Genomic DNA, 15617 nt, shown 5'->3' with positions numbered 1-15617 from the left:
ACGTGGTACAAAAGCTTGATGAAAAATTAAATCGAATGCAATTTGAAATTATTGTAACTTAGACAACGGTGTTTTGCCAAATGTAATTATCAATCTTTTGTAGTGAGAAAACACCCGAATTTCGAACTAGGAAAAGTGCACTACATGAATTGCAACGATACGCGTTGCTTTAATTCTAGTACCGCGCAACAGGTGGCGCTAGCAGCGCAAAGAAGATTGTAATTATTTTCTCTGCTTGTATGCCTTGTTTTGTCCGGCGGATAATGCTATGTTTTCCCCTTATTGTTTCACTCTAGCAATCCTGTGGTTTGCTAGCAATGTTATTTTTCTTTAAACACACAAACACACCTATAAACAGCTTATCGAATTCCGTATCCGCCAGCGATAGATCTTCGGTGGTAATGTCCAACTCTTCGACAGTGTTCACGGGCTGAATGGTGGTACTCCATTTTTCGCCAACGTTACTGTTCCCTCCAGCAGCGATCGTGCTGATCAATGTTTCGAGCCTCTGTTCCAGTAGTAACGACTCCTTTGGCATCGACTGAGAACGTCGCCGCGGTTGCTTGCAGAAACCTCCATTTAAACATTCGCCGGTGGGTATGTTGCGTTCGTGAATTGATCCATTGGTCACTATCATCGATTTGGCTGTCGTGTTTTGTGGTGCCGTTCCACTTTGCCCACTCGCCTTGCAGCCAAAGTATTTGGCAAACCGATCCTCTACCAGCGCAAACTTCGAACTACCATTTGCTTTGCGCGTAAAGCTGCGGGAAAATAGTGACGTATTGTTGGTCTGCGAGACGGATCGTTCCAGGGACGAATCCAGCATGTATGAGCGCTCCGTTTCGCAAGCAACCGGTAGGCTTTCACATTCACGTTCCGCTAGCAGCCCATTTCCGGCACGCCCGGTTGGTGACGGGGGTGTATCGAAGGTGGCACCCGGTGCTTTCAATATCGACGACACATCGAGCGTCATGCGCAACCGATTCCACTGGTTTGCTAGGCGCGATACTTTCCCCTTCGTCACCACACCGTCCAGCTCGGTGGAAACATCCAACACGGGAAGCTTTTCCTTGTGCTGCGACTTGGCACGGTTTGGCGTGTTAAGGAAGTTCCTCTTGAGCGCTAGCACATTCGAGCTGCCACCGCCTTGCGGCGGTCGACCCGATCCGTTCATGTTTTCCACCCCACTGTCGTAGTTGTTCTCCTTGCCCGAATCCACATTCGAATCACTACCCTCGCTCGCTTCATCTCCGTTCACTGCTTGCAATGGGCTGTGGGTGCCGTTTTCGGTACTGTTGAAATACTTGGCCGTTGATGAGAAGCTCATAAACTTCTTTCGTATCCGTTCCACCTTCGGGACGATATGCTGCAGTTCTGTTTCGCCCTCCGACCCAGTTCCATTGGTACATCCGTTTTCTTTATATTGCTGCTCCTGGTACTGCTGCTGCTGCTGCTGCTGCTGCTGAACGGAAATGTTATTGTTGCTATCGTTTAGAAACTTTGGCATCACTAGCTTTCCGATCGTGCGCACCTTTAGTAGTGTTTTCTTCCGCCGTACCACTCCGACCGGGGTGGTGGTGCCGTTTCCGTTCACTATTGCCGTCATCATCTGGTCGCCCGCTTCATCTCCCTTCACGGTTACACATTCGCCCGAAAACAGTTTGACCTTCTTCGATACTTGCAGTGTCGAGGGATCTGAGTACCGTGCCATACAATAAAATCCAGCAGGAAAAGATGACAGTAGACATCGAGGACATCGCGCCAGTAGAGACAGAAAAGTGCCATGCAATAATGACACCCGTGCACACACACACACACACCAATACGCACAGTTGCCCAAATATTTCAAGCAACCAATTGCAAATTGTAAGCATGTCGAGGAGTGTCATGTATGATTTTTTTTTGTTTGTTCGGTTTGTTCAAAGTAATTTGTGATACCCAACGGATCAGCGAGTCGAATTTTGATAGGTGCATGCAGAGTGTGGGATTTGTGTGTTTGTTTGTTTGAACATGTGTTTGTGCGTGTATTTTTATGCGTGCAAACGTGGCGAGAAGAAAAAGAAGAGAGTAATATAAATGCAAAGAAAACGAAAACCTAGAATATGCTCGTGTGTAAAAGGTTCACCGATCAGCACGAACGGCACACAACCGGCCAATACAACAATTACTGTCCCGTCACTAGGATGACAGGTGTAAATAAATACGGTACAATAAATTCAACTGCATCTCAAACATTCAACTTGTGCCGTACAAAGAAAGAAGAAATGGCAAATAAATATTTGTTTTCATACGAAAGACTGACGTAAAACTAGTTCTTATTTACTTTCACACAAAGGGAGACCCAAGCGGGTCACACCTGTCGAGGCGATTGACCTAACGGCTATGCAAAACTCGATGGCTTAATCTGTTTGGTTTAAATTAGCAGAATATCTAAATGTAATTCACAACATGCAGCAGAACATGCAAGGTATGGTTAAACACTCGAAATGAGCCAATGATATGCTATTAATACGAGAGACAGTTGCCAAACCAGATGGAAATAAATTTTGTTAAACAAACCACATCATTGCATATCAGGCGTGGTGATCAATGAGTACGAAAAGGCGTAAGAAACATAACCATGCTGGTGTTTAAAACTGGTATTGGGTTATAAAATCGTAAAAGCTAAACAATTAAAATCATTTCCACCATGAGAGCAAGACTTATGTGAAACAAAGTTTTCCACAAAGACAAAATGTGTCGCCCATGCAATGGCTACACACACGGCAAATCATCAGCCAGTCAGCGCAGTAATGTTTGCCAAAAAAAAAAAAAATCAACAAAGAAAGAAGAAAATACATCTCAAAGAGAACGGCACACATACGTAAGCACGAGTACACGAGTTTCTTACCAAACTCGGCGCCAGAGTCGTCCGAGACTACGTTGTTGTTGTTCGTTGGTATCGTGTTCATGATTGGGTGGGCCGGTTGGTGGACCGTGGATATGTTGCCGGCAGTTGCACGATATTGGCCACTGGTAAGTCCGCTATTGATCGCGTTATTGCTTCGTTCGATGTCGGTTGGCGAGATCGTCTGCGTTGTGAATTGAGCTACAAACAAGTAGGGAAAAATAAAACGAATTAATAGTTATCCTTTCATAACGTCTGTTATCTGTTTGGCTGGAGACTGGAGTAGACCATCATTGGAAAAGAAATTAGACACTATTTTTCGTAACCGATGAGCAAAATGAAGGCATGCAACTGCATTCCCAAACAAATGCAACTCGATCGGTGCCCAAAATGTCCCCGTCAAAATGCAAGATTGAAGTTCTAGCATGAACCCATCTCGTTACCGATGATGACAAGCTATGGTGGAAAAAAAACGCATGATAAATGTTTTACGAGCGCATGAAACACATTGAAGCTATTTTTACACGGCAAGCTAACAGAATGAATGATAAAACCGAGCGTTCCGACACTGCTCCGAGGGTAGCACACTTCTGCTAGGGTATCTCTCATTCACTCGTAACGCACTGCGCCTTCCTTGAGGTGAGGAAAAGTTTTGTCCATCATCATAACCAGAAGTGCGAGGTCCCCGAAGGATTAAACGGATAAAAATAACAACACACACACTTCATATACTCACGGCGACCGGTTCTCGCTTCACCGCGAGACATTGGCACCCACTGTCTCGCCTCATGTCCAAAGCACCGCGCGCTCACGGCGCTGGCTGTTAGCGTGACACACATTTTCCGGGTGCAACAGTTTCCCGGGCACTCGACTTGAAACATGAGTCGTTCGCACAAGCCGGCGCGTCTATAGAACGCACGACCGCACTCGTGATGCATCCGAGAATATTTTTGTGGCGCTCGAGCACCTCGAAAAAAACCAGGCGCCTCCATAATCTGTACATTACACACGCGGTGTGCTATGGCGTTTAGAAAATTGTTCAACCCATTACTTACCTCGCCTTGGACGGGGAACGATCGGCCGGCTCAGTGGGTTTTCGTTCTCCTTCAGCTTGCTTTCCAGCTGGGCAAACATGCTAGCCTTCGCCCGGACACTGCTGGATCGTCGTAGTAATCCCTTGTCAGTGCCGTCCTCACCTCCACTGCTGCCACCGCCGCCACTGTTGCGGCCAAAGCCCACACACCCGCCAAACATCGTGCGGTCGTCGGTTTCGGGTCCTGCCGCCGTGGACGCAGAGTCACGATCACTCAAATCGCTACTGCTACCACTATCCGGTGACGAGGACGATGTGCTACCACCGGGTGACCGATGTCCACCGCCGCCACAAGTCTTACCTCCTCCCGGCCGAAGGATATCGCCCTTCTTGCTGCCGCTGCTCTCACTGCTAGCGCTGCTGTTACTGCTGGACGGTCTCAACACACGACCGGATGCGTGCGTGGATGAGCAGGAGGATGTAGGTGATAGGAGCACACCTCGTCCCTTCACCCTGCCCGGCCGCTGTTCTTCGTCTGATTCGTCCTCGACGCGCACTACCAACAGCTGTTCCTCGGCGAGCAACGCTTCATCCGCGTTCAGATCGTCCTCGTCGTCGTCGATCGTTTTCTTCGAAGGTGATTTCTCACTGTCGCTGGTTTTCACCGAGGACGACAGTACGTAATCGGTCGTGCCGGACAATTCTTCCGTTCCACCGCGACCACCACCAAACTGTACGCCCGAGTCGGAGCTCAGTGAGGCTAGGTTGAACTCTCCACTAATGATGGAGTGCGAATTCGATTCCGCCGTGCCAAGCGTTGGGGAGAGTAACTCGAACGAGGAAGACGATGGTTTTGGATCTTCCACCAACCCGACACCGTAGGACGGTACGCTGGCCGTGAACGGGAACGATTTCTGCTCGCTGCGATCAACCGAGTGGCTCCGCTGTATCAGTAACTCTAGCGAGCTACGCAAACAGCTGTGTTCCGGCGCTATTCTACGCTCCGGCACTGGCTCTGCCGATGCACCCGTCGTATTTTCAATCTGCTTCACCACACTGTTCAACAGGCAATCATCTTCAGCAACGTGCGCATCACGGTTGCGTTCGGCGAAATCCTTCGACACGGATTTTGATTCACTACGAACAACATCATCACCGACGTCCCTTGCTTCTACAACACACTCGGGAGATAATGACCCGGAAGACGATACCTGTTGATGCTGCTGTTGTTGCTGCTGCTGCTGCTGTTGTTGTTGTGCACTGCTTGCAAGGATGGTTTGGGGAGGAAAAAGCAAAAAAAAAAAGAAAACGAACAATTCAGATCACACGCACGCACACACGCATCACGGCAAACGTTGTTTAAAATGGAAAGACACACAGCGGACGCAAAACAAAATGGACACACCACAAACGTCACAAATTCGCGCGCGCATCACACTTTGGTACAGTGATGAAATGGTTGTAAAACCCCCGTGAAGATGAACTACTGCACAACGCACAAGGATGCCATGAGAACAAAACAAAATGTAAAATGGAAAACACACACACACACACATAGAACAAAACAGAACTCCTAGAACGCAAATCGGCTAAACCACGAACACAAAGGAAAATCTTCCATCTTTTTTTTGTCTTATATCTGTCTCCTACGTCACAACGGTATGGCTAGAACGTATTTTTAATTCTTTTCCTTCCTCCCTACGTTTGACTAACGATATCATCATCACATCATCCCCATATTTGCCCAATCAACTAAGCACAATTTTTGTCTCCAAACCACAGAGCGATACACACACACGCACACATTCATGTGCCGCGATTTTGTGCACCCCAAAAAGGAACGTTAAGAGCATTACCTAAAAACACATCACACCGAGGAAACCTTTCGAAACTAATTCAACACAATTCACTTTCCAATTCCACCACGAATGTCGTTCACAATCGCGCGTGTAATACAACTTCAGCGCACATTGAAGACCGTGGGGCACTAGAATCGTGTAACCAAGCGCGAAATCGAAACGGGTCTAAGTAGTCGCTAACGCCACCGAGACTCGCTTATGTCAGTCGAACGGATATAGACACACTGTCGGTACGTGCCGCTGCACGCTCACTACGCATCTTTGCCCGTGGTGCTGTTTTGTTTTGTGGTAAGGAGAGGGACGATGGTCCTAATCTAACACTGAAGGTTCCTCCCGGTTCATTGGAGGACAGGCGAAGACACACAAACACCATGCGCTGAGAGGAGACGCGTGCGCACAAAAGATTAATATTAATACGGCCACGGAACGCCTTAGAAGTACATCATCACTAGATGATCGCCTCTCCAAAAAAAAAAAACGAACTCTGGGACTTCCTGGGAGTTTGGGAACATTTTGGGCACGTTTACTCAATCTGCCATGACATAAGTTATTCTCAAAATTTTCCTTTACAGCTCCCGAAACACGGACGGTACGGATTTTCCACCCAAGCGGTGGTTACGGGGCTTGGCGCATGTGCAGTAATCAATATGTCATCCCTTCTATCTGGCTAGAATGCTAAAGCCTAGCATTGGGTGGGTGTTGAGGTCTCCTCACATATCGCTATTTCTCCGTGTGTTTCGTTTGTTTTGATTGTATTCCCTCGCGAGCGCAAAATAAAAAAAAACACACAAGACATTAAACCAAACAAACGTCCAGCTGCTGTCCGCTAACGGAAGGCCACGTGCAAGGTGAAAGGAAAAGGTCAGTCACACAACTCATCTGTGGACGGGTTCGCATGGAAATCAAGGTCGTCACCATGGTGTGGACTATTCAGAACGTCATATGGCTGATTTCCAGATTCTCATTACTAGCAACTCGTCGCGTTTCTGTTTAAAGATTTGGAGAGGAGAGATCCGGTGAGGAATTACAATCCACTCCACTACTCCATAGAATGGAAATAGATTTACTCGATTGATGGCATTAAGGTGTTAGTTCTAGTCGCTTCTCCTCTGCACTCTTATCGCAAATACACACTGTTGCACACACCTCTTCAAGCAACTGCAAAGATCAATGTCAGGCGACTATTATCTGAAGTATTGTCACTTGCAATTACAACACTTACACCAAACTTCTTTGTTGCTAATATTATTTATATTATCCCAAGGGCAAATAGCAGCAACGCGATAAGAACGAAATACACTTTCTGTTTCTCTAAATCGTTTCACTCAAATGTTAGAAAACCATTGCGATGAACAATACAGCACCACCATACTCCAACGGTCGCATCGCATTGTCACAACCATCTTCTAGGTGTTAGTTTGCACGCCACAAAACTGTTTTCTCGTGACAGTTGCGAGAAAAATCTATTTTCACGCAACCACGAATCGCCACCAAAACAGTTCGATCGTTAGGTGTTTTCCCCCTTGTCGTAGTTCGGAAGATCGAAACCTCCCCCTTTGCACGAGCGCGCGCCTTTGTCTCCCATTAGCATTAGTGCCAAGGGTAGCAGCGAGATGTGTCAAACGAAAGTGTGCAGGAACGTCATCACACTATCACACGATAAATGGCGATGGCAGGACCATGTTTTCGAAAACAACACTGCAATGGCACGTACTTAACACCGGCATCCGACATGTTGGATTCGGGAGCAAAGTGCACTGAATTACACTTCTTCAAGCTTTTGCTTTTGCAATATTATTTGAAACGTGTTACACCGCACGGGTAGTAAGACAATTGCAAATTTGTTGCACTCAGAATCCGAACTTTAAAATACAGTAACGTAACGACTAAATGCGACCCCCAAAATGTAACGTGTCAAGCACGACGATCTATCCGTAACTGATTCCGCTTACAAGCTTGCCTGAGCAATATTGCATCGGTTGCATTTTGCAATTGCAGCTGCCAAAAAGCAATAAAGGTAAGAGAGAAATAGGAGAGAAGATTTCTTCAACCTGTACGCTTTTTGGCAAACTTTACCGATCATCGCCGATACGAACGCCCCCAAAAAAAAAATGCCGCCTGCGTCACCCACGCGTTGTGCAAAATGTGTCTGAGTATAGAGAAAGGAAAAACAAACAACATCGGAATGAATTCGTGCCACGTTCGTGTTCCTGGTGCATTACAAAAAAAATCGTATTTCCTTGCGTGTTTGTTAAACCATACTTGAGCTGAAACGCTTTTCTTCTCACTTGCACGGTGTTTTCTGTTTGTTGACACGCATCGGCACAAAGAATAAAGAATGGTAACGTTCCAAAAATATAGAAATGTGAACATTATCACCGGCATACAAAAAAGGAAATATGCCCATTTTCTCCTACTATACTAAGAGATTCAGGTTCGAAGTGGCAACTAATGTCGATTGCCGGCAGCTACTTTCGTAAGCTGGTGCACCACACCATCATCGACAACTGGAAACGTGGAGCAAATCAAAACACCGGTTACGAGCAATGGCAAAGCGCAGCCACATCCAAAAATACGCTGCAGCAACTGCTTACGCTTTTGGGACCGCTACGAAAATAGAATACGCGCACTCGGCATGAAAACGGAAGATCAACGCTAAAAAAAACTGTTTCTGGATAAAACGCACGGAAGCAACCCGGATGGGGAAATCAACGGTGCGTGCGTGGTCTAGCTTCTTCGCAAGCGTATCCATGATTGATTCTTGTTCCAGACACTATACTTCGCTACCATCGACCTTAAATAATTAGAGCTGGCTTTACATTTAGCATAAACAAATGACTTATGATGCAGTACCCAAACGATCGATTCGATATCTAAAACCAGTCCATAGTCATAAACAACGGAAAATTCAAGATTACAGATCACAGAAGATCAATAGTAGTTAACAGTTCTTTATGTCCTTCCGATCATCTTTCTTAATCTTCATAATATTTAGAAAATCCCTACCTAACTACACGAAATTATTAAAAAAAAAAGTATTCAAATTCAACTGTCAAATTACATCCTTCACGAAGTGTGTCTTGGCTAAGCAACGGCGCCATCTATCGGTGGGTGGTAAATACACTTCTTTCCACACAAAAACATTTTTGAAAGTGTAGTGCTACGGAATTTAAACGGTTTTCACATTATTTGCCCTTAGTTAACTCACCTGTTGATCTCCGTTGATGTGACCGGTTGTGTTTTGTAGCGGAAAGACTCGCGCCTGCTGATGGCGTTCGCTGAGGTGCAGGAGCTTTGTTGCTTCGTTACTGACGAACTTGCAGACGAAGACTGACTACTTCCGCCGCTACCGCCAGATAGGAACTTCTCCATATTTCGGATTCGCTCTGCGACCGAAATGATCGGTTTTTCGATATTTGTGACCTGTGGCACTATAGCCGCACCAGCTACCGAGTCCGGGTGCTCTAGCGAACGACTGTGTACCAACGGCAAAGCCCCAGCGATGCCAGTTTCACATGAGCTTCCCATACTACCCACCATATCAACACTACCAGTACCAGGCTGGTCGGCGTAACAGCGTGTTCGTTTGGCTGGAGAATCGATCTTTAGAATTGATCGTTTCATTTCCTCCGAATCCGAGTTCTCCTCCCGAGAGCTCTTGCGCGAACTCTTCAAAATCGGTCGTATCTCTTCGTTCTCGGAGGAGTACTTTTTCTTCAGTATCGGTTTCGGTGTCACCGGGGCCTGGTGGTCCGGTTTTAAAATTGGTTTGATATCGTACGCGCTAGCTTCATCTTCATCTACCAGCAGCATATCTTGACAGATCTCGGCCGCTGCAAGTATAACCGCCTGCGAGATAGACACATGCTTCGGTGGTTCGCTTGGCGTAGATGTCGAAGAGCTGTCGTTTTTCTTTTTCAAAATGCCATGCGATATGCTTCCATTCGCTTGCCCACTGCCAACACCACTACCCGAACAACTAGCTAACGAGTTGCGACTGGTTCCGCCACTAGCGCCAGTACCCGAAACGTCCTCCCGCGATTCGTAGCTCTTTTGCTTTAGAATTCCGTGCGCTTGTTGCTGGTTGGAACTAGCGCCATCTTCAAAACTGTTGCGCCTTGTGTGCTTCACCAGGATCGAGCGATCATCCGGCGAATGGCTGCGGCTGTAACGGCTCTCGTCCAGCGAGCAGCGTTTCTTTAATATTCCTTGCTTCCGGTTGGAACGAATCGGTGTATCAACGACACTCGGTGAGAACGTTACCGGCGACGCATTGCTCGAAGCTGAACTGGCGGCCGCCGACGACTCGACGGTTTTACGCTTCAATATCGACACGATATGGTTGGCCGACGTGCCGGAATTTCCCCCAACCGAGGTAGAACCGCTCCCGCCAAGCACAGCACTGCTCTCGTCCATGCTCTTCGCCCGCGAAATACACGACGAGGACGTACTCAATTTGACCACGCGCTGCGGTGACAAGCTTTTACGCTCAAAGTGCTCCACCGAGCTCATTTTGACGAGCTTTTTCTTTTTCTCCAGGTAACCACCACTCGACGGACGCGATGGTAACCGATCACCGTAGTCTTCCTCATCATCGTTGTCCCGCAGCACTATTATGTCTGCTTCATCGAGCGATTGGATCAGTTGACTCTTTGGACTGTTCTCGATCACCACAAACTCATCGTTAAACTGATTGTCGAATAAGATTCGATTCGCTGGCCGCATTTCCTCTTGCTGATGATCATCATCATCGCCAACATCGACTACCGCTACGTATCCTCTTGTAGGCGCCTCTATTACAATGCGCTCGAAAGTTCTATCCTCGTCGACATCATCCTCATCGTCTTCGCCGCCGTATTTTGCTCCATTTGTTGCAACACACAGCCCAGACGGACCCGCTTCTACATCTTCCGCTGTCTGCCCTGAGCAATCCTCGATAAGGATCTCTGGTTCGTCCTGTTGTTCCATAATCAATGGCACTTGCATATCTTCGGCATCATCATCGTCTACCTCCATTCTTACTTGGGAATCTACCTCCATGCTACGGTCAACGATTGCTAAATCACCCAACATATCACTAATTGTTGCTACCTCTAATGTGGGCGATTTTAAAATTTGACTAAATTTAGAATATTGACCTATCGAGGACGACTGTTCCTCCGATATTTCGTCAACGTCCTCCTGGACGATTGGCGCCACTGCTACTTCCTCTGGCTCCGCTAACAACACACCTTCGGCATCAACATCCACTTTCGGTTCCACATCAATTGCTTCTGAAGCGTCAAATGGTAACGATGGATTGATTACTGTAGACTTCGATTCGTCAGAAACACTTGCTGATTCGGTGACGATCTTCAACAAGCGATTCGTTCTCGGTGGTGAGACTACCAGTTCCCGACGCGCTTGCTCCATGTGGTAGGAAAGTGAAGGACTTCGTGGCTGTGAACACGGCGATGGGCTGTTGTTTACCGTACAGGTACCGCTCGTATATCCGGACAGTCGCGAGCATATGCGTATAGGCGAGGAACCGGCTTTCGAGACCGTTTCCGGCGAGACAACACCATGCTTCGGGCTCGAGCGATTCGATGAACACGATGGACGCGGTGAATTCGTTGGAGATTTCTCGGTAGATGACGATGACTTCACCGGCGACGAGCGGTTGCTAGACGAGTACATGTCCGGACTACTGTGGGGCATTTTGATACGACGCTGATATCGTCCCACGGATGAGGAACTCGTCGTGGATCCTAAAAATATTGCAATATTCAATTAGTATTTGCGTTCCTATGTACGATCGGTAGGGAGGTCACATTATTGCTGTTTTGTACGACGTACTACTACTCTTCTACTTAGAAATGCTTCTATACATTGTCTACAGTTTTCAATCTACTGTATCGATTGAGTAACATAAGCAATGCAACGTTAATCACGAAGGAAGCTCTAAGATCGACTGTATGTTACTGAAATGTATGCTAGTTGAAATGGCTAAATGTTTGAAAACAGTCTAAATCAATTTAAGTCAATCAATTGCATGCGTAAATTATAAAATGAGTTAATTGTTGTGGAAGATACGATGATAACATGAACCAAACTGTGGCTAATGCATTAATCCAAAAGGTAAGTTAATTATCATTTCGAAAATAATACATTATCACAAATGAAGAAAACAACATTAGATTAGATTAGTAACAAATTAGAACACACGCGTTGCCAAACTGTTTTTTTTTTTTTTTATGCCGAAATCAATGCACGCAGCATGTTTGAATTTTTGCTACCAAAACACGTTTCTTCTTTTTCGCTACCCACAGAGAAAAAGGACATCTCGATCCACACACATTTCTGGTTCCTCGCACGAGGCACCGACGCATTGTCGATGTTGAGAGGAAATAGGGGATGCTTCCCGGAGAAGTCACACTTACTTGCGCCACCGGCCGGTTCTTCTGTCTGCGAGCGATTGAGGAACGATTTGCGCTTGGCCGATTTATCCTTCGCCGTCTCAAGCTGCACCCCCTTTACCGGGCTCAGCCCGTTAATGTCCTTCGGCAGCGTGATCGCCTGCAGCCGTGTTGCGTGCGATCGTTTCATTGTGGATGTTCGCATGCGCGGCGTGTCAGCGGTGTTTAGTTCAGTTTCCGGCACCTCACTCTTGGCTGGTGGCGGTCGTTCAAAAAAACCTTCCTGCTGAAGCGTTACAGTGGTAGGCGAATGTTTCTCTTGCGCTGGCATATCCCCCAGATTTAGGGACTCCATGCGGTTTACTAACGATTTCACCACGTCCACTACCGGAGGTTCCACGGGAACAACATTGTTGGGAGTTTTCGCCAGGATGGTTCGTTTTGCAGCGGCGGTTATTGTTGCAGGTGGTTCGTTTTTCACTTTCGCCACACGCTCGCCCTTAATTGTCTCAGTCGTGGTCTTCAGTCTCTGTTTCATGTTGACGGCAATCGACGGAACCATGCGTTTGCCACCATCACCACCCGCAGTTACTGTTGCATTCGCGGGCGTAGGGAGAATTTTCTTCACCACTGGCTCTCTCTTCGCTACCGTAACTGGCAATGGTTTGCTGCTTCTGCTCGTTACAGCTGCCGATGGTCCATTGCTGGTGGAATGTTTCGTTAGTGTGGTTCTCGTAGCTGTTCCAACCGTTCGTGATGTTACTTGGCTAGTGGATGGTCCCGCCGCCGGCGTTCGATGAAACACAGCACGCTGAGATCGCTCTAGCTGAGGTTGCTGGATTCGTGGATGATCCTCGCCTGCGATGCCGCCCGTGGACGATGTCATCGATCCGGCCACAGATTTGACAGCGCTCGCAGATGGTGATCGTTCCTTGTCTGCAACGCCGATTCCGCCATTTGCAGATGTGTGTGCGTGTGGGTTGTTCGTTTGTTACATTTCACACACAGTACACAATAAACGTATTACAAACGAGTTGTTGAGCAGCATTAAGAGGAAGATTCATTGTTTAGCCGACGGGGTTATACACATTTAAGCATTGCGGGTATAATTCCATCCAAGGTGTGGCGGGGGTGGTTGTTGGTTTTTGGTAATTTTTTTTGCAGTTCGTTCGATGATTTTCATTTCGTACCAATTGATTTGTTGTGCATTGTGTTTAGCAGAACAGTCACAGGGATTTTAAACAAAGTTGCAAAGTTGTAACCGAAGAAAAGAAAACAGTAATAAAAGGAACAAACGTTATTAGTTGGTGTGCGTGTGGTGTGATTGTGAAAGAATGGTGTACAGTATAAACAATGAAGTGTACAAAAGAAACATTCATAGTGATGATACATTTGCTGACATAAAACTACCAACATAAACTACACATTATGCACTATGTACTATTGCAAACAAACAGAAAAGTATAAAATCGAAAGTAGTATAGTAATAGAAATGGTAATCTACTGTAAAATTTCCCAATATTGTGTTACACTAATTAAAGACGCACATTTGTACAACAAGAAATGAAATATCTCAATGTGAAGATGTTTCATACTATGAAAAAAGGCTCTGCTACTGATTACGTTTATCAGTTGAAAGTGTTGTGGTTAAGGGGTGTCTGTGTGAACATTTTAAAAGTGTTAGTAATTAGTGTCCATTAACGGTATAACACAACACTCAGCCGTAAGCATAACATACGCAAACGCATACACAAACACGCACACACAAACTTTCCCTTTTCTCGACTGGTCCTCATGAAGAACCATTCCCATACGTGAAACAATAGCAGTGAATGCTAAAGGTTTCTTACTGCACAAAAAAAACCCCGTGAAAGAAGTTAACTCCTATTCTTCAACATAATTGGCTAACCAACTGAACATCAGTACGGCACACATATCACTCCGCATTGGAAATCACATAATTAAACGAATCGTACGGAGCGACAACAAAAAAGAGCCACTGTTTCTATCTCCTCTTCAAACACCTTTTACCAACCAAAACCGTTCCCACCATTATCGGTTGGATTGGAAATGCTTTCGATTTCGGTCTCAATTTCGGTGATGCATTGCACCATCACCTTTCAAGCGTGGACTTAGACAACTCCGAAGAGGTAAATTAGTGGTAAAAAACGAAACCGGGGAGCAAACAAAAAAAAAGAACACACAAAACTTACACAGGTGAGAGCAATCTTTTTCGGCACTGTACAATTGCCACCATTGGCACAGCCCGTGGAAACCGAAACGGACGCAACGGGTTCCGAAGTATCGTAAACTACGATTTAATGAGTCTCGCTTTAGCCTTAATTGTACCGGCCCCAAATCGTTGGCACACTTCATTTGGTAGTTTAATTTAATTATGCCTTTTCGAGCGAGAACTTTAAGCAGTATGTGAAAGTAAACTACACTACGACTGCACTCGGTGCAATGGTAAAAGCTATGCACATATATGGTGCCAATACCACAAAGTAATCATCGGTAAGATATTCTCATAATTTACAATCATTTAACTGTATCATCGAAATTTTTGTTATTTTTTTCTTCAGATAATCAGAAGAACAAGTTAGTAAAGCACAAAAACACAGGAAGCTACATACGCGTTAGATCGGAAGCAGTATTGAAGCTAAATTCATGGGTGCATCAACAGTTTGCTGTGCTAATGGAAATGAAATCATATCGAATGAATAATGTACGACCGTCGTATGGGAAAACAAAGCATCAATAAACTCACTACTAAAAGTATGAAAAGATGATTAAAGTATAGAAAGTTCTAAATGTTTCATGAAGCAAGGTGCTACCATACACATTCTACTACCCATCAGCTTCTACGGTGCACTAGCGGAAGAATCTCGACATGTTTCAATGAAACCCTAACCCGAATGTTCCAGTTCTTGATCCTTCCGACAATTTATATCTACTGCTAAATACACCTTCTTTGCCCTTATTTATAGTTTCCTCCACGGCACCGGAAGAAGATTGCTTACCGTGAGCTGCCGCGGCACGCAAACGAGACGAACGGGTCGTTCGTATTTGTTTCGTGACTGTGGTGCTAGCACCCAAATGTACGGGAGACGTGACGTTGCCATGCTTCTCGTCCCCGGATCGGTTGCTGCTGGCATTCCGGTCGCGCGTACCTGCTGCTACCGGTCGTGTGGGTACTGGTTTGGCCAGCCCCGCACCGGTTCCATTACTAACGGATGGTGTAGCTTTCGTGGAGGATGTAAGCCCGGCCGAATGTGGACGTTTGATGGTGCCGGATACTGTGGTCGGTTTGGATGATGGTGGTAACAATGACTGCTGCTGTTTGCTAAGAATTGCACTTGATGGAAGAGTATTCGGTGTTCTAGATGATGATCTACAAATAGAGAATACGCGATTAGTAACAACCCGTCCACGGTTCTGCCCCA

The 15617-nt window shown here is 46.1% G+C and overlaps 1 protein-coding gene across 1 annotated transcript in view; it reads right to left on the bottom strand.

Moving 5' to 3' along the window:
- Positions 1–15617, bottom strand: part of LOC128302969 (uncharacterized) — a 224654-nt gene that overhangs the window by 53082 nt on the left and 155955 nt on the right. Inside the window, 6 exon segments of the mRNA XM_053039821.1 lie at positions 349–1695; positions 2891–3088; positions 3943–5180; positions 8988–11526; positions 12199–13110; positions 15195–15565. Coding sequence (XP_052895781.1) covers positions 349–1695; positions 2891–3088; positions 3943–5180; positions 8988–11526; positions 12199–13110; positions 15195–15565 — 6605 coding nt within the window.

This window comes from Anopheles moucheti, chromosome 3 (assembly GCF_943734755.1).
Source record: "Anopheles moucheti chromosome 3, idAnoMoucSN_F20_07, whole genome shotgun sequence".
Lineage (NCBI taxonomy): Eukaryota > Metazoa > Arthropoda > Insecta > Diptera > Culicidae > Anopheles > Anopheles moucheti.
Note: the sequence above shows the minus strand (reverse complement) of the source record. Positions and strands in the feature narration are given on the sequence as shown.